General features: G+C 40.7%; 1 protein-coding gene across 1 annotated transcript in view; it reads left to right on the top strand.

Moving 5' to 3' along the window:
* Nucleotides 1-5,725: 5,725 nt before the first annotated feature.
* Nucleotides 5,726-26,723, top strand: part of CFAP91 (cilia and flagella associated protein 91) — a gene marked incomplete at its 5' end in the record, with an annotated part of 33,367 nt that continues 12,369 nt past the window's right edge. The window contains 14 exon segments of the mRNA XM_082498797.1: nt 5,726-5,834; nt 6,424-6,500; nt 8,648-8,805; nt 10,781-10,789; nt 10,791-10,833; nt 10,837-10,886; nt 11,610-11,693; nt 12,968-13,024; nt 13,925-14,106; nt 14,798-14,975; nt 15,317-15,474; nt 15,731-15,913; nt 16,026-16,168; nt 22,957-23,073. Of these exon segments, the coding sequence (XP_082354923.1) occupies nt 5,726-5,834; nt 6,424-6,500; nt 8,648-8,805; nt 10,781-10,789; nt 10,791-10,833; nt 10,837-10,886; nt 11,610-11,693; nt 12,968-13,024; nt 13,925-14,106; nt 14,798-14,975; nt 15,317-15,474; nt 15,731-15,913; nt 16,026-16,168; nt 22,957-23,073 (1,548 nt within the window).

Raw genomic sequence — 26,723 nt, 5'->3', positions numbered from 1 at the left:
CTGCTTCTTGCCTTCCAGCAGCTTCCAGCAAATACAGTTGTTAATTTATTTACTTTTTAAATAGACAAACAGATGATAAGGCTGGAACCAAACCCTCATGAAAAGCAGATATGGAATCTGATCACAACCCAGCTAATAAGCACATTTCTCATCCAGGTCTCCAGATGCAAGAAGCAGTTGGATTGCTTTGAAGATACAACCTTGTCACAACTTCTATGCCAGAAATATGGGATGAAATCCTGTCTGTTAAATCAATGTAATATTCCCCTTCCATCATTTTTTTTTCCTCTGGTTTCCAGGGGATAATTACATCCAAAGGATAAAAAACATTCCATCAAATGGCTCCTCTTACCTCTTGTACTCTGACTAGAATGCAGCATCTCCTCTGCTGATTCAACCACTGGGGCAGCAAGGAACAGAGGGAATCAACAGTTTAATTTTGAAAAGAAACATCTTAACACACTGGAACTTGAAATCTGCAAGCTAACATGTTGGCATTGCCATTTACTCCTCTGAGTATTGCATGGGAGGAATGAGAACACTAGGAATTCACTAGTTCCCTAAGAAGTTCAATCCAAGATCCTTTTCCTACTGAGGTGAGACAACAATATTTGCGACTTCAGCCCAGCAAATCATCCAAGTGTCATCCCTGTTCATTACGAACCTCATCCAAAGCTCATTCCGGTGAAATTAAGTATGCGAATGTCCTTCAGAGGATGCCTGAAGTATTGGTAAACTTTGGGGTTTTGTCACAAGGTGGACTTCTCTGAACCATGGGCTGAAAATATCCTTAATTCTGCCTTCTTTTTTTTTTTTTTTTAAGTGCTAATTGAAACCATTACATAAGTCTTTCAGAAGGCTTTGAAGTGAATCCTTTGACTGTGATCACAAAGCACTATTACTTTATTTTCTGTGAACTTTGACTTTTTAGACCGTCTTCATCTGTAGATTGCTTTTAGTATAGGAAATGTGCTAACAGTGGTACTAAGAAAAGAAAAGCAAGGGAGAACAGGTCTCCTATAGACTTTCATCTATTTTTTTCCATTTCAGTAATTCAGAGACATCTCAAGATGTCTCTCTTAGCAGAGCTCTTAGTAAAAACAGCACAAAGAAACCAAAGACTTTACCTTGGCAAAGCTCCATTTACCACAATCAGTACTCCAAGGCCATTTTTACAAAAGATATCACAAGTTACAAGTAAGGTATTCCACAATGGATGTAATGCCTTACTATAGCCAAAAGCCAGCAGAGAGGCCTCGATCCATAAAACATCAGATTTCACATGTGTCTTATCACATCTTTTTGAGACTTACCTCTGCTTCCTGCTGGAATAGTGACATCTTCCTCCTCATCATCCTCTTCTCCTCACTCTCCTTCACCATCTCTTCTGATGGGCTGGGAGGAAGGCCCTCTTCTCCTGCATTAAAAACCTAGCAACCACATTGACTGCAGCCTTGTCCTGCTGCTTTCCTGCTCCTTCTGAATCACACATCTGGAAAGAGGTGTTTATTATAAACAGTAAACCATGTGGACATCGAACAGTGAACGGAAATTAGGGCTTACTTTGGATGGGTCCAAGGGCCAAATTCATTTTATATCATTTCCCATTTAATAGAAGTGGTGAACGGGCACCACCCAGGTTAGACTGTGATGGACCATACATGGAGAAATTGTGACATCCTGTGGCAAGAATGGGAAATGGCACTCTAACGGTTACTAATTTTAAATAGATTAATTTTGGCATTTCCTGCCATCAAAGCCTTAACGGTGCTTTTAATGCTATAACTTTGTTGTCTGTGACTTAGATTTTTTTAAAATAACTAGAAAAAAGCCACCATGCAACATCACATGCACCCAGCACCACAACAGTGCTGTCATTTGACAACGGCTGACAAACAGAAAGCAGAAGAGGACCATCTACATAATTAAGCTTAATGCCAGATGGATGACATCTTGCCAGGGATTTCACAGATCCTCGTGGATTGCAGGGGACAAGTCACATTCAAGAAAACCAGTTCCCTCCCAGGCTTTAGAGGACAGAAGGAAGACAGAGCAGAGACTCATCATCCATTTAGCTCAACTTCTTTGCCTTCTCCCATCAAGTTCTGCCTTTCCACACCCTTCCCCACTTTTTCAGCTCCTCATCTTGGTCTCCCATTTTCTTGCCCAGACCACCTCAGTTCCGCTCTACTGGCTGCTCATCCTGTCTCTCCCTCCTCCCCCTGCACACTGGTTCTCTACCACCCTGCTCTCTCCTACAAATTTTTCTTTGCTCAGCCAGCCAAGTTTCTCCTCTAAAACCACACTTTCATGTCCAATCCGTCTTCTCTTTGTCCAGCTACTATTCTGCTCTCAACTAATGCCTAACCCTACCCTTCTTGACTAAATTTTCCACTTCTCTTTGTCTGATTTTACAGTTCAGACACATCACCAAGTCATCACAGCATATCAAGTCCATCAACAGAGTAGCAGTAATTCATCCTGCAGCAAGTTACACTATCTTATCTTAAGGTTAACATGAGGTAAAATGCATTTGGCTCAGCCTCTTTCACGGGCAGCTAAACTAGTGCCGTTTACCATAATTTTGCAACATGCTAAACATTGGCAAAGACTTAGTCCACTCAGTGACTGCACAGTAACGCACAAAGGTGTGGACTTACACATCTGAGCACCTGGTGTCCCCTCAGAGCCAAATGGCTATTAAAAAAAAAATCATCACATAGACAGCATCCCAGCTGAGCTACATTGTCTTGTTCTGGAAAACCTATTTACTGGGAGAATGGGGAACAAAAAAAACCCACAACCAAAACCAACATAAAAAATCATGCTACAGCCCACAGGTCTGAGGAGAAAGCCCATCAGTCAAGTTCTTTGAAAACTGTACCTAAGAAACAGGTATCTCTTTTGGTTGCTTACAGTTTAGTTGCCCTCAGCTCACTTGTTGTGATGATGTGTCCTTGATGCAGACACACCTGCCAGATAAGCTTTGAGTCCCTTTTCCAAAATGCTGGTCAGAGACAAGGTTGCCAGAGTTTACTGCCTGAGATCAAACATTTTCTCAGATCCTTTCATGTTTTGGGATCTTTTTCTTTGGAAATGGCTGATCTGCACTAAAAAAAAAAAAAAAAAAAAAAAAAAAGAAAAAAGACCAATTCAGACCAAACCTCACCCCATTGCCTTTCAATGTATTCCACAGCACACACCAGCGTGCCAGGGGGCCTGGCCAGGTTTCACTCCAGCTGCAGGTCCACAGGAATATGAAAGACGTCAGGCAAAGAACATTCAGGAGAGTAATAATCAACATGTCTTTCAACACTTGTAAGGCTGTTCACTGTCCACATTTGTAATTAACAGAGATTCCTTAGAAATGTCAGTTAGAAATAAGCCAATATTTCACACACACACCCCCTAATCTAATCTAAGCAAGCTCCATGAACCTGAACCTTGAGCTTTTTAGCTCAGCCACATATACCTGTCACCTCCTGTGAGTGAGTACTAGTCTTCAGGCAGCTATGCAGTGACCTGAAAACTTTTATCTTTTATTTTCTGACAGGTTAGTTTTCAGCCACATCAGTCTCCTGAGATGATTCACCCCATAGTCTTTCAGCTGCCAGCACTAACAGATCAGAAGTAGTGGGGCCAGGCAGCTCATGGTGAACTAAGCAGAAGATGGCAACATCTTACATTTAGACCCAATTTAATGTGGTTAAAGTTAATACCAGGACTGCACCTTTTTGATCTACCACAACTCCAGAGTACTCATCTGTTAGGCTACATCCTGGGTTTTTGTTGTACTGCATCAACAATTCATGTAACTATTCCATTGTTCCTTCTCTACCTGGTTTCCACCTGGTTCCTTTCCTCATCAGAAAAATAGAAGTCCAGGCCACCGGTATGCGGTCATCTCTGAAAATCTTAAAGTGGAAAAATATGAGAGCATGGAGCCAACAAAGAATAATTTTTTGGCCAAAGTACAGTTTACACACTTCGTTACCTCAAGGCAGATGTCCAGCATGGAAAAATTTCTGTATGAAAATTACAAAGTTCTAAAGAAATGAGATACAAAAAAGGAAAACTGAACTTGATCATGAGAAACATTGGGCAATTCTATTAACAAGTGACCTTTGCTGCCCCTGTCAATAATTAATAAGGTATCGCTTTGTAAAGCTCTTCAGTAAAACAAGAGCCTTTACAGCCTGTTGGGTATCTTCAGGTCATGATCAAGCCATTGTGGAAAGTAACATCCTACAGATGTCAGTCAGCAACAAAGCTGTGACAGCATTTCTTAGTTCAGACTCACATCTGCATCTTCAGTTAACCCATTTTGATCAACTACCCTAAGAAAGAAGTTGTTGCTTCAAACAAGCAATGGGCCGTTAAGAAAGTAAACCAGCATTCAAAGCTGAATTACATGTCTACATGTATATTGGTAGAGCCAAGGAATTTGGAACCGTGGTCCTAAAGTTGCTCTCCTGTGATGAAGCACTGAGGGGCCAAAATTTTATGTCAGATGTGGCAAGCTGTGAAGAATTCCTTGATATACACAGTTCTATATACAAAAAGACGAACACAAGGGACCTGCTTCAATATAATAAGCAGAGAAGAGGGCCCATTTGCAATTCTGCTGCTTTTTATGTCCTTTTCCAAAAGTCTCGGCAGCGTTGCCTTCAAATCCCCTTAGGCTGACAAAAGTATTGGCCCTTTAACAGCACGAAGGAGTTTCAGACTTTTTTCCCCTATAGAAGACAATGGCCTCCTCCTTGCAGAGACAGCAATGCACCTTAATAACAGTGTCATATTTATTTGTAATGCTTTGTGCAGGTCTCTCCAAATGCTTTACAAAGGCAAAAATACTTCCAGCTTCTCTGGGAAGTAGCTATCAAGCCTATTTTCACCACTTTATGGCAGCAGAAGTCCTATAAGCAGTAACAAGCAGAGCCAGGAGTAAGAATATCGAGGCTTGAATCCAGCCCCCAACTGTAATTGCTAAACCAGTTTTTCTTAAGCACTAAGTGAGGGTCCAGGGGAACTGCAGAGCATCACATCAAACATCTCGAGCAAGAGCTGTGGAAAAGCAAAAATACTTAGCCCCCCCCCTCCCCTAGCCGGTCATTCCCTGTCCGCCTCAAACCGCGACAAGCCGCCCCCACGCCCCTTTCCCTCCGCAGCCCATGACAGTGGCTCACCGCGGCTCCTCACCGGGGAGACCGCGGTCACCAGCGGGGAAGGGAGCGCAGCGGCCCTCGGGGCCGCCCTGCCGCCTTGCCCACAGGTGGCGGTGGGGAACGATGGAAGACCTGCGGACGTCCCCATCTTCCACGGCGGAGCAGGAGAGCACTGCCCTTCCCCATCACCGCCATCACCACCTCAGCTTCCCACCCGGGCCACCGCCGCTACCCAGCGGGCAGGCGGCCCCCGCCTGCGGCGGCACAAAATGGAGGCGGGCGGACCTCGCCGCCTCACAGGCCTCAGGGCTCTGCGGGAAGCTGGGCCCACGGGGGAGAGGCAACGCCCGGCCACGGGGATTTGGAGGAAAGAGCGGCAGCATAGCGGGAGGGTAAACCCGAGGGCCGGGGCTGTCCCCGGGGAAAGGCCCAAGAAACCCACGCCGCCCCCCGGGGAAAGGGGAGCGCCTCGCCCCCGCAGGAACGGCCCGCCGGCTGGGGGGGCGGCCTTCCCCGGCCCCGCCCCGCCCGTCGCCATAGGAACGGCAGCCGGCGGCGCCATGAGCCGCACGGTGACCGGCGCGGTGGGGGTCCCGTTCTTCGGGGACTGCCGCCGTCGTCGCGGCGGCGGCCAAATGCTTCCTGGCCAGACCTTCGACTACTTCTACGGTACCGGGAGGAGCCACGTTCTTCCCGCGCCCCCTGCCCCGCCTCCAGCCCCCGGGGATGGGGACCGGTGCGGCCAGGCCTGAACACCCTCCGCGGGGAGGGAGGCCGCGTCCGGCGGGGCCGGCCGGGCACGGAGCGGGGAGTTAGGTGCTGGGGAGGGGGTGCGCAGGTCGTGAAGCGGTTGGGCTGGCCGAGCGGGCCTCCCCTGCCGGGCCGCCCCCCTGCAAGACGAGGTGCACGGCCAGAGTCGGCCAAGGGGCAGTCACTGAGCGACCGGCAAGTAGCTGGGCAGGGAAAGCAGGTCTGGAGCTTTTTCTTCAGTGTAGCTGGGCAGGGAAAGCAGGTCTGGAGCTTTTTCTTCAGTCATGTGCGTCTTCCACGGGACAGTAGTATTTCAGCGCTGAGGCTCAGTTGTGTGATGGTGGAGTTTCTTCAATATGGAGTTGTGTATTTCAGGTTTTTTTTTTTCCTTTCCTAGTTTGTTTTATACTCTCTTATGGACAGACTTTTAAAGAAGGAAGTGGAGCCTGATGATTCATACCGATTCCTCAAGTATATAACTAGTTGCATTTGTTCGCTTATCTTTCAGACCCTCTGTACACACTATCAAGTGAGAAGGACCTTTCAAAGTCAAATGTCCGTGTTGAACAACTTTGTGATAAAGTGGTAGGTGTTGGCCAAAGATGGCTCATGTGCACCTTATGCTTCTGTGTGCATACATGTGGGTAAAAACTGTGTCTCAGGTCTAAGCTGCCCTCTTAAAACAGCAAAATACAAAACAAATAAAGCAGTTTTATCTAAAACAAGACATAGAGAGTAACCATGATTGCTGGTCTAGGGTGACTCTACCACCAGCTTAGAAATGCCCAGTTTCATGTCCTGAGTAATTTCCTAAATTGTGCATCAGTGTTTTTAATAGAATACGTCCCAATGCTGTTAACAATAGCTTGTTATTAAGTTAATGTTATTAAGATCTAATAAAAGAACTGGACAGTTGTTGGGCTGTTGTTCAAGCAGAGCTGTTAAAATGTGTTATTTCACATGGTGCCTCACTTGCCCTGGGATATACTTACACTATAGCTCAAGGTAGCATACTTAGCTGTTCCTACCTAGTTCATTTTAAACTAAGCAGCCTGTAAAGACTGCAGACCCATCCTGATTGTTCATACTAGGTTAGCACAATTTAACTTCCTAGCTAAGCCCTTAGGTAATTAGCCCATGCTTAGCTCCCTACTGCATGTGCTCCCCTGCTATCAGTATTCACCCTAGCTAGTTTAAAACCAGCTAGGGCATGTTTGTGGGAGTTGCAGTCACACCTTTTGACAACAGTGAATGATGGCCAGGCAGGCTGCATATAGGTAGAGTACCAAAGGAAAACGAACTTGGTACAACTGCACAATGAATCGGATTTTAAACAAAAGAGTTCTCCCGAAGCTATGCGCTTGACTGAGCCTGCAAGGCAGATATTCTGAACTCTGAAACACCCTTGCTGTACAATAAGGAGAAAATCCCTGGGCAGCTTTCCAACAATGAAAGCAAGAAACATTTTTTTTTTTTTTTTTAAGAATGTTTCTGGATGTCTCTTACCCCGTTATCTCAGACTCTTATATCTAAATGAAGAAAAAAAAAAGTGCGTTTATCTGCCTCTATGTAGAGAGACATACACATGGAGCTGGAAACAGTGCCTGTCATCATAGACAACCTTGCAACAACATGGCTGTGTTAACAGTTCATGCCAGACTAAGTAAGCAGGCATACTGTCACTAATGTCATGTCATAGGTGTAATGTTGCAGTGGGTCTGGTGACAGACTCTGACTTGCATAAAACGTATTTTAAGCATATGAATCAGCAAGTGCATAATGTGCAATACAAAACAATAAGACTTTGAATTCTTAGTCTATAGCATCACAAAATGGGGTGGACAGGGGTTGTGATAATATTAGTTTATAGGGTTTTCCAAACTCTCGAAAGTTGAATTCCCTTTGAAGATAAAAGAAATAAAAATGCAGTCTCATGCACAGCAAGCAGCTGCTCATAGTAGGGTGCCTAGATCTTCATCATCTGATACTCTCTGACACTCTGGTGAGTTAGTGTACTTGAGATATCACCACTACCCTATATGCATCTGAGTTAGCACCTGCTAAAATGAAAGGGGCTATTCACAATTCAAATCTGATTTCAGTCTTTACAGAAGTTCAAGCCAATATAGCTACATCACTTATACTTGAGTCACAATTGCAAAGATTTATTGCCAACCATAAATTTAGAGATTTATGGCATATCTACCCAGGGAAATTAGTGCTTAGAAGGAAGGATGTGGATTTTTAATGTGATTGCTTTGTGTGTTAACTCCCATAGAGATATTTTTAACACATGCTAGAATTGTTTAAGTATAAAATAATGTAACTTTACTCGGTAAGTGGAATATGTTATTTCATTTCTAGAGCACACAAAATAGGAGGGAGTTACACCGGGTAATGTGCTAGAAGTTCACATTATTGCACATTCACAGTTACTGCACGTTAACTTCTTTATGTAATGAACCGTTAGACCCTTTGATTTTAAGTATAAGTTTAGACACTGGAAAACAGCCAGAAGACATATCTGTGCATCTGCTGCTAGTCTGGTATGCTCCGCATCTTGAGAGGTACCATCTAACCAGCTGACATCATTAGCATACATGTGCCTCCTTCTTTCCCCATGCCAAATGTGCAGTCCTGTAAATCACAGCAAGCTGAAATTCTGATCTCTTTAACACTGTTGGAAATCGCTAAATTACTGACTCTCTTCTTTGTGTCCACACAAACATTAGGTAAAGACACCGATGTTCAGAAGTTTGTCTAGTAGCTTGATCCATTTCCCAGGCTACAACCTGTGCTTGGAGGGCAAAGATCCAGTGCCTCCATTTATTAACCGAAGATGGAGAGGGAGGGCTCAGCAGTGCCTGGAGGCTCTTCAGCAGCTTGCTTTGTAAGTGTTCTATGGTTGGACAATTTAAAACGAACATACAAACAAAACCAACAAAAAAACCATGCACACTGAAGTGGAGATGACTGCAATTTGCTCCTACTTATATTTCGCTTGAAATTAAGAGATTGCAGCTGTTGTGGAGTATGGTTGCCCATCTGTTTCTTACAGGGTGGATGTTGCACATTCCTTCATCCCCGTGCTGTTTGCTTTGCAGCGGTTGCTGGGAAAGAGGAGAGTTATTTCAATCTCTTATAGATCAGATAAGTTATGAAGACTTCAGTGACTCATGTGTTACTTCAGCAGGAGATGTTTCCTTTTAGTCCTGTGCAGTTGCAGATGGTTAGATTGCTTTTGCTGCTCGTTCAAGGGTGTATGGGGCCTGAACCAGGGCACCACATTTTTAATGCAGGTGTTTCTTAGTTGAACTTTCTGCTGGCATCATGATTTGGGCTTCGGATTCAGCAAACATTTAAAAAAATATTTGTGTGTTTTGCCACACCATGTGTTTTTTGGAGTCCTCTTGTAGCTGTGTTCAAGACTGCAGGCATCAGGTAGTTGTTTTCAGAGGTGTTTGCTGCATTAACAAGCTAACTTTAGACCATGGGCTTTTCAGATGATGCGTGCTCTGGAGTTGCTGGTAACTGAGTTCTACCACATGCCAGACAGTAATTAAAGATGTTTAAGAGTGATACAGCAGCTTTCACACCTGATTTTATTCAGTTTCAAAAGCGTATTCTTCTCATTTCCATAAAAAAATAAGAATTTTGGAGCCTTTTTTCTTAGTATTATTTTCAGCATTTTAAACTGCCCTCAGCACATGAAAACCTCAGTGGCTTCTTATATTTTGCCTGTTACTCTGTAACAAGAACTTACTTGAATCCTGCGCTGCTTTAAAATTGATTTACGTTTCAACAACATGTATTTGCAAAATGTCTTGCAATTAACAAAAAATGAAAAATACATCCCCTCTTTTTCAACATGCACTGATTGACAGTGTTGCTGATACAGAAGATAGAATATTTCCCAGCTGTCTTCTGTAGTTGCATTGCCTCTGCAAGGTTACCAGGAATAAATGCTCATTTATTTCAGCGAAGTCAGCAAATATAAGTCAAGGACATGCAAGAGGCAGGATCTGTGGAATAAAAGGGGCTGTTTCACTGGGTTCCCATTGTGCCTATAACTATACCATAATAGGATGAACAGCTTATGCTAATAAAGTTAGATCATAAGAATAATTGCCCACCTGTGCTGAATGAAACACAAATCCATCTGGATGGAGCAACAGTCTGATATGTAAAGAGTCAGCTAGTGGAACTAGCCATCAGCTCAATTAACTCATTTGAATTACAAACACAACTTTACAATAATAGGTTGATTAGTGCTGAGCAAGTATCTCAGGTTACTGCACTGCATCTTGAAACATTCCACTTTTTTTTGTTATGTGGTATGACTGAAAGCACTGGGAAGACATGACTTTAAACTTACCTTGGCAGTAAATTGTGTGTCATGGGAGGTTAATGAAGCATCTCTCTATAGGCTTTGCTGTAGTGGGTAGCCATACTGTGGCTCCCCAAGTTCCACAGCACAGCTCGCAGGGCTTAGATGAGGTCTTTGAAGACAACTGATCTCAGCATGCAATCCTCTGTTGAGCAATATTATGTATTGTTAATTGTATCTCTGTAAATATATCTCTATTTAAAATTAGGCAGCAACAACCAACTCCAGCACCCACAATCCCATACCTCTGAGGTCAGGATTCTTACAAGTTGCCAAAAAACGGTCTTATGAAAAACATGACACTCAGGACTTGCCATATATATAGCTTAAAGAAATTACTTACCCTAATGGTATGATATGGGCTTTTTTTGGTTTGTTTTTTGTTTGTTTGGGTTTTTTGTTTTGTTTTGGTTTTCTTTGGTTTTTTGTTTGTTTGTTTTTTAAGAACTTCTGTTTCTTGTCTTTAAACACCTTCCAGGTTGAGAAGGACTGGAATGTAAAGTAGTGAAATCAAATAGCAATCCTGATGCATAGCTTTCAAACGACTCAATTCTACCCATTCTCTCACTGACTGCCTTAATGAGGTCCACCTCATGATCTTCCAAAGCTTTAAAATAAAGAAAACCCTCCAAGATATTATAGCGAAAAATTTAAACAGTCTGCCTACTTTAAATTCAAAATGGGGGAAAAAATGAAGAAAGGCTGTTCTTGCAAAAGATACACCAAATGATATGCTTGTTCCAGCATAGGTTTTGAAATGTTCACATGGTCATCCTAATTCTTCTCCTTTATTGGAGAATTCATATTCAAATTCTAACATTTGCTCAAAGTCTCTTTAGCTACTTTTGAGAAGTAGAAAGTGGTAGTCTTACCTTATATTCATTCTACTACTTTACACATATTTTCTGTTATAGAAAGTTTTTCACTCTTAAAGAAATGAGCTTGCTCCCCCCGCTCCCAATAAAACTAGTTTACTTTACAAGGTCAAGCATTTACAAGTGGCCAATCCTTTTCTCGACAAGCACGTAAGAAAATTTTATTAAAGGCAGCAAGTGACTATTTCTTGCCCGCACATAGTGGGAAATATACATAAACTGTCCAACTGTTTTGCTATATATATAAGTATGAAAAAACCAAAATATAATTGCTTGTATAAGTATGGGGATTTTGTGGAATTTGTATTGTACGTGTTTGATTGTGCAACCAGAAAAGTAGAGAGAGATATTAAAAAAAAAAAAGCATAAGAAAAAAGATCAGAATTGCTCTGAATGTACTTCTTAAATTATATGCTGTATTTTGGCTTTTAGAGCTCAGTCTTCTCTTCAAATACCTCAAAATGTGTATGAAGACCCTGAAGTTAGTGGAAGGAATCGCTACAAATATTTTGCACGGTAAGGAATGAACTGATCTGAAACAGAGTTCAGAAGCTTGCTTTTGTGCAGTTTAAAGAGCACCTAAATAAATGCCAGAGCCTTCTTTTTTTTCTGTCTTTTCTGTCAGTTCTTTGATCACTGCTGTGGAAAACCTAAATAGTAATCAAGTCTTAAATCACAAGGACTTTTTAAATTCACTTTATGCCAGAATTTTCAGGTAATGAGTTACCAAATAAGCAAATGTACCACACATTCTGTACTTAATAATTATTTGTAGAAAACTTTGGGCTGTAGATCCTCCTACACAAAAGAAGCAGATGCTCACAAAGCCATTGTGGTTCTCCAGACGCCTGGAAAGGTGCCTTCTTAAGAAGGAACATTTTAACTCCCAGTTTCTGCCAGGAGCAGAAAGGAAGCAAAAGGAATCCTTGATTACCTTCGCATCAATATGTGCCCTTCTGCAGGACTGCTCTGCTCATTCCAGAATGACGCTGCAGGCCAGCAGTGGACTGAAGATCTGAACGAACAGCAAGCATACAACCATTCTCAACTTAGTCACATATGCTTTGAATTACATTCACTATTATAGTCAGCAGCTATTGGCCAATGTGTCCACTTTAAATATAAAAAAAAAAAAGCCAAGTTTAATAAATTGAAATTCTTTATGGCTCCTTTAATAACAACAAAAAAAGGGCAAAGATGATGTTATCCTCTGCAATTTGAAATTAAGCTTTAAAGTCTCTCAAAGGCTAAGGGAAATTGATAGTGAACCGCAATATGCGAACTGTAAGAATGCCTAAGAAGGAATTATTAATATGTTGTTGAGCCCATATCACTTTCAAGATCCTTCATAAAATACTGCAAAAAAGGAAACAATCCAATTACATAAGTCCAAAAAAGCTTACCTTACTAGCTGATTGTAGGAAAGAATTTCAGGATTTCAAGAAGTTATTAAAAAAAAGACCAACCTCTCTCAAAAGCTTAAAGTGAAAAAAACAAACTAATTAGTGAAATATACACAAAATGTTGTGAGTGCACTCAAAACTAACTTCTTTTAATTATTGTCTTGTTTTGCAATTCCACTTTCACCTCTACTGGTAAAACTCTGTTACTCCTTACCTATGAAAGAATTATTTAATGTTCAGGCACAGTTCTTAAACATGCAACTACAGAACCTGAGTTGTGGAAAATCAGTGTAACTCCACTGAAATTAGTGGGCTGCAGTTTTTGAATACCGTAATGATCTTTTATGCTTATGGTTGTTGTCTTACATCTACATTATCTCCTTTCAGACCTCTCATCCCTTCTAAGAAGCTGCTTCCACTACATGTTGCATATGCAATGGCAAAGTAAGTAGTGAGTTCTGGAACATTACTGTTGCAATGGGTCACATCTCATCAGAAAAACATTGGGAAACTATTTAGCTGGTGAGCAATATTTTTCATAATGAACCAACAGGAAAAAACTTGTTAAGAGGTAAGGGTTTGTTCACCATTGAGAATTCTTGAGGAAACAGGTGACTGACTGTTTCAGAATTTGCTTGCAGTATATTAGTAGTGCTTTGTGGGTAAAGGACGTGTGCCTCAAGTGTGTTGTCATTATGAGGCCTGGAACAGAAAGTCAAGTGTCTCTGAATCCTGGAAGAGATACTGATGCAAATAAGATTCTCCAATACAGCAATATTGTTGGGAAATCTGATACTTTATTACAATCTCTGTGAAAGTTGCAATACTGTTCAGTGCTGCAGAGCATCCGTGAAGTAGTCTAATGTGGTTTTCAGTGGATATCAAATTTTGACGGAACTTAAGAAGATTCAGTTCCTAATAAGTCAATGGAAGTTGCATGTGCTTACATCAGAATTGAATTTTTGTTCTGGAATTGTTGGAAAGAAAACATGTAAGCTAAATTGAAGCAGTCCTACTTCATTCTACACTCAACCATTACTTTTTGTGCCCGCTAAAAGCAGTGCTTTAGAATGGATACATAGGGAAGATTTGCATGTGATAACTTGTGAGAGCTGAAACCAGATTTCTGGATTGTTTACCTAAGGAGGGGGGTTTCAGAGGACTCAATGTAGCCTTCAGTCTGCTTTTACTAAAGGTAATGGAGTTAACATCAATGGGAGCAATGTTAAGATAAAACACATTTGGATAGCCTACCTTTGACTTAGTTTTGTGTTTCTGGTTTGTTGTGTTTTTTTTTTTTGAATGAATGTGACAAATGTTCTTCCATCTTGCATCTCTTTTTAGGACAGAGCCCTATGTCCATTCAGCTACAAGAGACAGCAAGCTCTTTGGTCCCAAGTTACAAACTTTAGGCACACAGACAGATTACAGGGATGGTGAAGCCCAGACGGATCCCTATTCCCCTGAATATGTAGTTCCCAGTGGCTCAGTCCCTGAACTTTTGACACTTGCTACACTCACTTGGGGTGAGTTGTGAAATCAAGATAAATTATAATAATCATGTCACCCCTTTAACAGGAGGTCCAGGGTTTTTTCAATGTCAGGTTTCAAGTCTATTGCCAGCCTTGGCAGCCCTTTTTTGTCTTCCTTAGAGGCACATTATTTTATCTATTTCTAAAGTAGGTATGATATTTTTCTACTTAATAGTGCTGTTCTGGGGCTTTTCATAAAGTGTTTTGAGATCATTCAACATTCTACAAATATGAACTAGGAGCAGTTTTTCCATTTACCTACTGTTCTTCAGCTGTTCTGAGTTAGACATCAGTAAAAACCCAGTATGAATGCTACTACCCCAGAGTATACCTGTGATACTCATCTCCCAGTGTCCCACCTGCAATAATGATGGACACTGGACATGCCAAAGAAAGTGGTCATTCTCAGAAAGTGTCGTCTTGGAAATTTTTTTCCTCCTTTGCAGCCTGCAAGTAGAGGAATGAAGTGCTAGTGTTAATGTCAGCTAACCTATAGCAACTGCAGGTCCTACCATTCCTCATACTCTAGAATTTTACTGGCCTTAGCAGTATTCTGGCTATTGACAGTCCTGCTTGTGTTTAACGTATGGGCTTGTGCACATCCAGCCCTCTGGTGCTTTTTGGTGGTGGTTATTTGCTGGATTCACCATTCTCCTAAAGAGCTACTGCTTCTTGTTCCTTTAAGGTCGGGGGCTACCAGCAGGACTAGCTGAGGTGGAGATGGTTGAACGTGCTCGGGAAAAACGTGCATGGGAAGCAACTCTTCCAGCCATGGACAATGCCTCACAAATTGCAAAGAGGAGAAAAATGATGGAAGAAATGGAGAGGAAGGAGTGGGCCTTTAGAGAACAGGAAATAGAAAAGTAGGAGTCCAATTATACTCTTTTTTTTTTTTAAATTATTGGCTGAATAGAGAAGGAACAAGAAGGTTTAGGGGATTGGATGAAGGGTGTAAGCTTTTTATTTCTGTGAAAATCCCCTGATTTTGGGAAGGGATATTTTTGTTAAATTTAATATGAGACTGCTACCACAATACTTTTCACCAGTGCTAAACTCACTTTTTAAAATGAAAGATTAAATAAGAGATATGCAATATCAACTATGTGTGAAGTAGTCAGTTGGTATGTAGTAGTTGATGCTAACAGCATTGCACAGAGCACTGCAGAGTACAGTAGGTCATACCTGGCCTTTTCTTTCCTTGCAGGTTGCAGGAAGTTCGACTGGAAGTCTTAAAGAAGCTGTTGCTGAGGCGAGAGGAGAATCAGCATGAGCTGGATGCCAAGCGCTTGAACGATCACTGGCAAAATCATCAAAAGGCTAAAGAAGAGAAAATAAAAAAGATTCAGCATGACTTTGCACTGAGTAAGTTTGAAAGACAGGGAGAGAGCAGTATGAGACCGTTTTCAGACAAGCCATTTCTATTTTTAGAAGGTTGCAGTCTTTATTCAAGATGAAACAGGTTGTGTCCACAATATAGATATGCGTGGCCAACATTTGTTCTGGTCAAACAGGTCATGTTTTTATATTAACTAGCAAAAGTTCATGTGAATTTCCAAAGATAAGGCTTTTTTAGAACTATTTGTATGAAGAACTTTCTCACATTTGTATTTCTTTTCAGTGCTCAGGAAACTGATAGCTAAGAGGAAGAATGTGACGGGGAAGCTTGAGAGACGAGATATCATCAATGAGTATACTGACTTTGCATCACAAACGTACGCTCCTTTGTCTAGAATTGGTTATTTCCCAGACAACCATTCTGAACGCTATGTGGTAAAAAACTTCTATCTTAACACCTTTGCAGGTAAGGCATTTTGGAAGACTTCGTTTGCATGAGATGTTTACTTAAATTATTAACAAAGCTCGAATTTCTCTCCCTGCTACTTTATTACTTAATTGCTGTTTGTATTTCTTAGGACTGTGTGAACTAGAAGCATCTCTCCCAGATTCTGTTACCCACGTCAAGTTTAAAGCTCCAAAACCTAAGTATACTACCACTAAGGCTGGATTTATTAAAAGATCAGCAAGGCTAGAGGTGGAGCTGGCACAAGTTCACCAGGTATGGAGCTGCATCTAGCAGCATGCCAGTTTCTCTTCGATTTGAACTGCTCAGAAATGCAATTGGGAAGACGTGTAAGCTTTCTCCCAATTTCCTGTGCTAAATTCATATTTTCTGTAAGACAACTTCAAGGACCGAATTATCAAACATTCAAACTTGTTGTAGGCATGACCAGTACTGCTCTGGAACTCAGTCTGTCAGTCCTCTCCCTAATATCTATTCCTCTCCAAGCCCATCGAAAACAAGCATAGCTGCTTCTGTCTTTCTACAGATGAGGTATTTGGACTGGAACATATTATGTCAGCTAGAAATTGTCTCCTGCCATTCGCTCATTCTCATTTCTCCTGTGCTTTTATAATGCACAAGTGGCAAGCCTACTGGTTGCACTGTCAAACTACTAATAATTAAATAAACCAAATCTGGATTAATATTCTAAAAATTCAGTACATTAAAAAATGTACATTTCAAGTATGCATTGTAAAAACACCTGCAGCAAAGCATTATTAAAATGACCCCACTTATAAAATTGGATCAGAACAGTGGATGCACATCACTGTTGTTCCCTAACAACAGCATCTGATTTGCAAACATCCTAATTGTGTTTTGCATATCTTAATTTATCACAACTGTTCATGCAGATGAGATGTCCATATATGCAATTAACCACTGAGGAAAGAAGTGCCTCATTTGCATCTACAATCACAATATTTGTAAATTACATGTACTTTTAAGTACGCTTCTTGTGATGCTGTTGAGGGTTGTCTTTTTTTTAAATCAGGCGTATTCTTGGCTGGCTACTGTATCTCTGAAAAAATATTGAATTTCATTTGTAAAGCTTGGCAACTTTCACATATGCTTTATTTAGTGAAGAAATATTTCATAATTGGAAATTATGTGTATAGCTTTCTTGTTTTAGTGTAATTTAATAATACTCTCCATGCAGACAGTAACTTTCTACTAATTAATTTTAAATTGAAATCTTGTTATGAAAAGTCAATCATATTATCTCAACTTTAAATTCCACTGTATCGTCTAAAAGATGAAATATTTCATCAGAATATTATTCAGAAGGAAAATTTTCAAATAAAATCTTGACTCCTACAGGAATTGTTCAAGAACTAAGGACATTAATTCACTACAGTTTTAGAGAAGAAGACACAGTGGTATTGAAGGGGTTTGAGTTTGGGTGCTTTTTGCATAAAATTCAAGTAGTGACTTTGTATAATCTGGATCATAACACAGTTCTCATAGGCAGCAGAATGTTAGCCCAAGCTTTCAGAGCTGAATTCCAATTACAGCAATTGTATTCTTTGTTCAAAATACTTCTCATGGTTTGAAAGACTACGGTGGAGTGTCTAAACTGTAGTCACGGAGAAAAAGTATGCCTTAATGCTGGCTGCTCACACAATAATGTCTCTATTCATAGAAAAATTGGTGGCCAACGGGAGACGGAATGCAGAACAAAAGCAGATAATTCTGCATATTTTCTTTCTTAAATCAATGTAGATCACTTGGTGTACATTCATTTATACCAACTGAGGTATAAAGGGGCTAATATAACTAATACTCATTTACCCACCACAAAAAGGCAAAATGTATTTTCTTTTAAGATCACAAAGCATTTCCTCTGCTGACAAAGATGATAAATCCACTATACAGAATTTAACTGCTGCTTTTAGATATACAGAAGTAGACACCAGACTGGTTGGTTCAGATAAGCAGAAAGTACTGACACTGTGAAACACCCAGACTGCCTCAGCCACTGTTAGATTTAAACAAACTTTCTGTTCAGAGCAACAAGAAATTACTGCCCTAATTAGCGCTTGAGCTCTGCAGTGCTGTTATTGGTCACTTCTCCCATCTGAGGCTTTTGCTCGTTAAGTTTGGTGGCTATAGCATGTTCTGGTTTAGCAGCGCCTTTCTGACAGGTCCATCTCATAAGCTACTGGAGCTGTCAAGAACAGGGCAGTAAAGGGTGGAAGAGTACTTGAGTTACCAGAATTTAGCACTTGAGAGGACAGCTGTCTGACCACTTGGCATAAGCAGTCCCAATCGTGCCAAAAACCTCCATCACACACAGTAGGAAAGAGGTTTAAAGCAGGCGATTAAGGATCATCTTAGAAGGGCACTGTGTTGCTTTGCATTATTTCTATAGCTGAGCAGCTAGACCAGTTTTCTTTTCAAAAGCCTTTTTAGTGCAGCCCTAGCATACTTAATCTATAAATTTTCTCCCACAATCCTCAAAATAAAGCAGAGTCTAGAAAATTTAGAGAATACAGAGTGATCTAGCTCTAGAATGTTTCTTTCATTCTCCCTGGATAATCTGTGGAAGGAGGTGACAAATAAAGGAGGAATGCTAGATTTTGGCCTCAGATGTAATTCATTTTAATAAAGGAAGTTTCCAAGGCTTGCTTCTCTGACCAAAAAAGTGGCAAGATGGACTAGTCCTCCTCATTATGTTCCTCTTGGTTTGCCATATTAAGGGTTTTCCTAAGCTTAAAGCTTGTAAGAAGGGATAAGCAATTATCCAAGGAACTACAAAAAGGACCTGTGTCCTCTTGAGAATAAGAACAGCTTCTTCCAGCTTTGAAACTAAGCCGAAAATAAGCGACTTTAGAAGCAGACTTTTTGAGGACCAACCTGAAACCTTTTGCAGGGGTATTATGAACACTCAGTATTCTTTGAGTAATTCTCTAGAAGAAGAGAACAGAAACAGGAGTGACCCAGGTTTTACAGTAAAAATAACGATCTGTATCTTAAGCTTGATCTGTTAAAGGACAAGGAAAGCCTCTTCCTTGCTAGTGCAGATGACAGTGCTTTAAGGAATGTAAGTGAGCCATTATATAGACAGCCTTGTGTGAAAATCCAAGGCATTAAGGAGATGATAGCATACTGATATAGCTAATTACTACAGGAAAGAAATGCAACTAGGTAACTGAATACACCAAGGAGAAGCCGCTAGAAGAAATCCCAGTGCAGAACAATGCGTGACTTTAGGTTGACCCTTTACGCTCTGGTGACTCAAGAGGGGTGAAGAGTTAGGTAGTTTCAAAGTCCTGTATCAAGATGATGTCAGAACAAAGAATCTTTCACCTCAGCATCAAGTGCAACTTTCATCATGTCTGTTTTCCTCTGCTGGAAGGAGGTGGAGAAGTAGGGGGGCCAAGAATGTCTCTGGAGAAAATCTCTGCCAACTTCAAAGCATAGGAAAACCTGTTCAAGCAGCTATTTCACCAAGAACAGATCTCCAACACAGTGTTAGTTGGCTTATGGTCAGACGAGCTCTAAGAGCTGTTAGGTCAGTCTTGAGCAACCAAGATGCAGCAGCCATGCTGTATTGCATAGTAGGTAGTCAGTCTGTCTTTGATGATCTCACCTTCTTCATTCATGGGCAAAAAGGAAGAGAGAGAAACATGACTATACTGTGTGCAATACATGAAAATAACATATACCTAGTGTCTTGTGAAAAGGAGAGGATCACAGAGAAGATAAGGAAGGAATCTAAAGAATTATTTGAATGGAAAGTTGTTTCTCAAGCCACTACCCTGTCAAGAGTTCTGCTTCTGTCAGAAGTTAGCAAAGAAGCTAAAGTTTATGGCCAAAAGCAGAGGTGCCATTTGCTGTTCACTGTATTTTCCAGGTAAATGAAAAGGAGATGAATTGGGTGGTCCTTCACTGTCCAATCCAACCAGATTATACCATGACTCTGAACCAAATACCTGAAAAAATTAATGTAGTCTATCTAAGAAAAATTAGAGTAGGATGTATAGGCAGTAACGTTTGAAGTATGTTGTTCAGAAATGGAGTACTTTTTTCTTTTTAAAGAAAGTATTTTACAGCAATTCTTGGACCCTGGTCACCCTATTTTGAAAAATAGTAACTTGTTAGGCAAAATCAGTTAATGCAAAAAATCTTTTCTTTTTCTTTTCCTTAATTAAAGCGATAAAATAACTTAAAACCTCAGATTAGGCAAATCAAATGGTGAGCATTTTTGACTTAGTAAAGATAGCAAAGCAAGTACTAGACTGTGCTGACATGAAAATGTAAAACCACTTCCAAGAACTGCGTTATTTCTCAAATCTGCATTAATAAGAATTCCCTCTTGTCAGAAGTGCTCATAGATTTTTCTGTCCTTAAAAGTTGTTGTTCTGGTTGTATTTTGTTATTCTGGTTAGCAAGAAATATTTTTGGATGCTAAGGTTTTATTAGAAAAATTCTTATGAATGCAACATTGTACTAATAAACATAGGAGCCATTGTTTTCAAAAGAATCACAATTGCAGCAGCTTTTTTCTTTCAATCCCCACCCCTCCATCATGTAAAACACCTTATAAATCATAGCAAGCACTGTTCTAATCTTCATGCCAGAGAGCTCTAAGGTCATCAAATACAAGAAACGGTTCAGAAAATCTCTCAGCATTTTTGAGCTATAACTATTTCACGTGGCTTATAAGCAGTTTATAGGCTTTGATTCTGGCATTATTAACATGGTCCATTCCAGAAGTTTTCAATAATAAAGCATTTTATCCCCTCCACCTAGAAATCTCTTTCCTTTTCTGGAGCAATTAATTATCCTGGCCTGAAAGGACAGATCCAATATACAAGAAGAGTTTTGTACAATGACCACCGGAGTTTAAAAACTTCATGAATTTCACAATTAAATTCTGTGCGAGTGCCATCAATTTCCTGTTACTGGAGAGGGAAAGTCAGCGTGGGATTTTTTTCTCAAGTTTTTCTTTTGTTTCCCACACTAGTGAAATATTGTGTTTGAACATTTGAAAGAGAGCGAGCAAGATAAGAAAAAGGCATACTTTTCCTTGCTGGAATATGTCTGTTCTTTCAGTAATAAAGACTACGCATCCAACCCATACAGTAGTAGGATTATAATTTTGAAGGAGCTTTAAATGTACATACTCTCTTTCCTTTTCTTTGCGAGCCAAAGTGTGGTGGCCTACAGCAGGCAAGTATTGCCATACAGTTGAAATGATTATCATAATATCTTGTTCTAAGTAGCTTACGATGGGGAGTTGGCAGGACTTTGGATCTCTAAACAGTTTGAAAAAGACTTGAAAGATTTGAGGCAGTGGTGCATTTCCACTCCTAGCCTGCTTTGGCTGACAAGGTTTGGCATCTGCCACCAAACAGCTGCAAGCAAGATAAAACCCATTCTTAATGGGCTTGTGGATTTTCTTGGTAGAAGGAGGTTGTCAAGCTAGTTAGTTTACCTTTTGCCCTTAGTCCACTTGTACAGTTGCTGTGGATGCCACAGGGCAGCTGGGTAGTTGCACATGGGCAGAGAAGAGTTTCAAAACATATTTTGGAAGAAAAGGGTCTTGGGTCATTCGGTTCAACCCTTCGCAGTAACAGCGTATCATACAAAGATGTTTCACTGTGGAAGGGCCACAGAGACAATACGCTCTTCAAGTGACCCTGTTCATAAAACCTCCTTCTAACCCACAGTAACAAGCATTACACCTATAGTTAAGGGCAAAGAGTTATAACCATGCTGTAGTGATATGTAAACTGTAATTAAATTGTGATATTCCTACCCATTTTTCATGTTTTGAAAGAATCTTACCTCTGTCTTGTAGGAAAATAATAAATGCTTTTGTCATTGCGTGAGGAAAGTAACACACGCACCTTACTCTGCTTGCATATGGGTCAGTGTTTAATTGTTTCAATGAGCAATGAGATTCCTATTTTAAAATGAAAAAAAAAATCTGAAATATGCTTTTACTTAAGAATGTATTATATTAGAGATCAAGTTTATACCAATTTTAGATTAATTTTAGGTGAGTCATTCTATGCAATTGCTTATGACTTACCTGTAAATATAGTAAAATAACTCTCACTTCCTTCTTAAGTATTATTTTCAAGTTTCCATCAGTATCTTCTGACCAACCAATGGCCATACTGACCATATTCAGTTTTTCAGTTGATGTGCAGTAAGAAATAGAAGCCACAAGCCTGCAAAGTGCAAAATACTTTCAGCTCCCTGTAGTCAGCAGCAGTCAGCATCTAGAGGACTGGCCTTATAGTGTTGTTCTGCCTAGCCGTTGGAAACTGAAGTTTTGCTTAGCATAAGTAGCTAGATTGGTGAAGCCTTCCTTGGGCCGTAAGGTGTAACCTAGAAACATAGTGAACTTAGGCTGAACTCCTCATAGTCCAAGAAGAATGGCTAGTAGTCTTGTATGACTGGTATGATCAAAGGAAAGGGAACTATAATTCTTGGAAATGAAGAAAGGGAACATTCTATCTGCAGTCAGCAGAAGACAGATGAATTTCAGGTGCATATAGTGAAGAAAGAGACCATTCTACTCTGAGTCAGCAGAAGACAGATGAGATCCAGGAGATGGATGAGATCCAGGGACAAAGGGATGGGACAAAGAGATCATGAAACTGTGTAAGAAGGTAAAAGCGCCTGCACCAAAACTCCAGTCATCAATGAGGACATGTAATCATTGAACAATTTGATTGGACAAAAGACATGCTTGTTGCATGAACAGGTGTATGCACAGCTTCTGTCATAGATCATTAGGCTTTAAAAAGTACTTCTTTGAGGCACCCAGCTCGAGCTGTGTTAAAGCAACTCTGTGACAGAACCTAGGGCCTGAACTCTTCTTTCCAGTCAGAGGCTAAGATTGGATCCAGCCACACCTAGACTCCTCTCTGAGAAGGATTTTAGAAAGCAAGGGGGTTCAATCTGAACCTCATGACTTGGTGGGAGGTTCTTCTCAGACTCTTCTTTAACACTAGCCCAGTTCTCATTAAATTGTATGTCTATTCCAGGCACTACTGGAGAAGAAGAATAAAGTCAAGGAGCCAAAGAAGCCCCTCCGTTTGCTTGAAAAAGTAGAAAAGCCTGTTCCTCGGCCACCCACTCCAATCCTGGAAAAACCATCAATTGTAAGTGGGCTGGGTTTAGCACTTTTTTTTTGTTGAACCCTGATTGTTTCCCACATGGTTGTTAACGGAATGCCCAGAGAAGGAAAGAAGTGAGCTTTATCTTTTTTGTGTGTATTCATGTTATAAATAGCCATCACTATTTCTTAAGACTCTCTTAGTCTCTCTTTATTCTGTACAGATACTAGCAGCTGAAGAATTGAAAATCTTTTACAATATCTGTTGGCCAAGTCATAGAATCATAGAATCGTTATGGCTGGAAAAGACCTTTACGATCATCAAGTCCAACCATTATCTAACTCTACTGGGACCACTTCTAAACCATGTCCCTAAGCACCATATCTAGACGGCTTTTAAATACATCCAAGGATGGCAATACAACCACTTCCCTGGGCAGCCTGTTCCAATGTTTGATAACCCTTTTAGTGTAGAAGTTTTTCCTAATACCTAACCTAAATCTCCCCTGGTGCAACTTGACACTATTTCCTCTTGTCCTATCAGTTGTAACTTGTGAGAAGAGACTAACGCCCACCTCTCTACACCCTCCTTTCAGGTAGTTGTAGAGAGTGATAAGGTCTCCCCTCAGCCTCCTTTTCTTCAGACTAAACAACCCCAAGTCCCTCAGCCTCTCCTCATAAGACTTATTCTCAAGACCGTTCACCAGCTCTGTTGCCCTTTTCTGGACCTCTCCAGCACAATGGTGCCCAAAATTGAACACAGTACTCAAGGTGTGGCCTCACCAGTGCTGAGTATAGTGGGACAATCACTTCTCTAGCCCTGCTGGCTACACTATTCCTGATGCAAGCCAGGATGCTTTTGGCCTTCTTGGCCACCTGGGCACACTGCTGGCTCATATTCAGCTCGCTGTCAATCAACACCCCCAGGTCCTTTTCTGCCAGGCAGCTTTTCAGCCGCTCCTCCCCAAGCCTGTAGCATTGCATGGGGTTGTTGTGGCCTAAGTGCAGAACTCAGCACTTGGCCTTGTTGAAGTTCGTACTATTGGCCTCAGCCCATCCTTAACTAAGCTTTATTTTATAATGACATAAATTGGTAGACATGTTATTCTCTTGTTCTTGGGGAACATAAAGACAGAATATTATTATTGTTATTGTTATTATTCAGTGTCATCCAACCTTCTGATCTGACAACACTATTGTAATCCAGCAGAGCAATTAAGTTTAGTCCCACTGAAGTCAGTGAGACTTTGGGTGCTTAGCACTGAGCGTGCCCTTCATTAATTTGCTGGAGTGAAGCTCTTGTCACCATGCAGGATGCGGTCTTTGATGCGTATGCTCAAGTTCACAGAAAATGATTCTTCTGCAGAGACTGAAATAGCAGTAATGATGTGTCATGGGGGATGTGATATGCTGTAGGAAAAAACAACTTTTTAGGCGAGCTGCAACTTCTTTTCCTGTCTTAAAGTAACGTACTTAAGAGGTGGTTGCCCCAGTGGATTACTTTGTCTGCTTATTAACACCATTTTCATGATGTAGTAAGAATCAGACACAATTACAATTTAAACTTGTGAATTTAAGAGAGTCACACCACCATGAAAGTGAGAGAGAGAAAGACTTACTAGATCATCCATGCTGTCTTCCTTTGTGCAGTATGATGTCCTATGTTTTATACGGTCTATTTTAAGATGACTGAAACAAGAATATCTCCTTGGGAAGAGCTTTTTACAGCTTTACTAGCTCCTAGGTATTAGATATTGTATTGCAGTGGTAGATTTACACTATTTAGATTTATCAGTTTAGCAGATTTTTAAGTACATCCAGGTAACATGGAAAGAAATCAGAAAGATTTGTCCCCCAGTTGTAGTCATTCTTGAGCGCGTTTACAGATTATAGTTTCTTTTAAAGAGTTCCAATATAACAGAATTCTACCTAAATGAATTCTGCCAACATTTGTTTTATTTTCAAGTATCTTTATGTGTGAACACATAAGAGTGGAGCTCTCCAGTGAAGCTCCATCTGTAAAATCAGGCCACTTCATCCACTGAAGAGCAGCACTAACATCTCTTGCCTTGCAGAATCCGCGTAAGGTTTCTCCTACCAGCTGGCTGCAAGGACCACTGAAAGCAAACCTCTTCTGTGTTGTTAATACTTCTCGTCCTGCCATACAGACACAAGTACCAACTGCTAAGTGCACCAGCCTCTTCCTGCTGGAGTTGAGGATCTCAAAAGGAAAGCATGCCAGGGTGACAGGCAGGTGACATTGACCACAAGGGGTATAAAAGAAAGTGGAGACAAAGGAGGCGCTACTGCAGGCCTTCTCTCCCCAAGTCGTTTCTTATGCACTTACTGGCTGCAACAAGATCACAGAGCGCCTCTGAATTCCTTCACTGGTTTATCACTTTCTCCCAGCCCCTTCTAGTTTTCAGCCTGCGCCTAGATCCTTCTTTATCCTTAATTCATTCTTTTTTTTTTTTTCCCCTGCAGGGCATGATAGGCTTTCCATCTCCCCTCATTCTTTCCTGCTGGTCTGTAGCAGGCAGATGGAGAAGTTGATGACTACCCTTGCTAAGGCATCATTTGCAGCGCTGAACAACAGAAATACAGAAAAATGCAGCCCACAAAAATCTAACCCAAATCTTAGTTTACATCAAGCCAATCAGTTTGGCTTACCTGTCCAGTATTTGTGCCATCTCCATTTCTAAAACTGTAGCCAGGTGATATGGTACAGTTTAGCACTCTGACTGGACTGGAAATTCATCCCTTCTTTCCAGAGAAAAATAACTTACCAAATCGTAAGGCAGTCCTTTTGCTAGTTCTGCTTTGCTCCTCCTGGGTGGTGGTGTGGAAGGCGGGAATGCTTCCTTTTGCATTTGGAAAACTTAGTCTTCAACACCTAAGAAAAAACAGATACTAAGATTCAAGCCCACACCACTTCTCTCATCCCACACTCTTCCCTGTTTTTCCGGCACTTCTAAAATACCGCATTTCAATGCAGACCTCATAGGCTTGTTATTAAAAAAACTGTCTTGCAATTTTTAGATTTCTTTTTATCTTTCCCAGCCACCCAAATGGGCTTTTTCCTTCTGCTCAGACTAGACTAGACTAGAAGACCCCTCAATAAGAAAAGATGCTCCCAGTTGTGCTTCCTTCATTTAAAATAAGCCTTTTTAATTTTTTTCCTCCTGTGGTCATGTTCTCTTTCCCACTATGCTCCATCATTCTTCCAAGTTGATATCACTCACACAATGCTAGGCCAATAAAGTTCTCAAAGAGACAAATCACAATATAATGTAATTAATTTTACTTCCAAACCATGACTTTCTGAGTCTTAAATTTACTGAGTTACTCTGATAAAGGTCACCCCTGGAATAAATATCGAAAGAAAAACTGTATATGTTCCCTTTTAATTTAATCCCTTTATTTATGGTTAACAGCTCTCTTGCACCTCCTTCAATAATAATTCTATTCCCTTAGTGTCTTGACCTTTTAAATTAATGTAGCTGACGCTCATTTTGCAAACTCAGATTCAGTCAAGCTACAAATAGTATTTCTAATGCATACAGTACTTTTCTCCATCAACATCTCCTTATCATTAAGTATTTGTCTCTAAAGACCCTCTAAAATCTCAAATAGAATCTAATTATACAGCCTTTCTCCCCCATCGCTTGTAAAACATAGAAGTATGTATTATTCTGA

The sequence above is a fragment of the Vanellus vanellus genome (genome assembly GCF_965231255.1).
Source record: "Vanellus vanellus genome assembly, chromosome: 1".
Lineage (NCBI taxonomy): Eukaryota > Metazoa > Chordata > Aves > Charadriiformes > Charadriidae > Vanellus > Vanellus vanellus.
The sequence above is the reverse complement of the archived record's forward strand: the minus strand, read 5'-3'. Positions and strand labels throughout refer to the sequence as shown.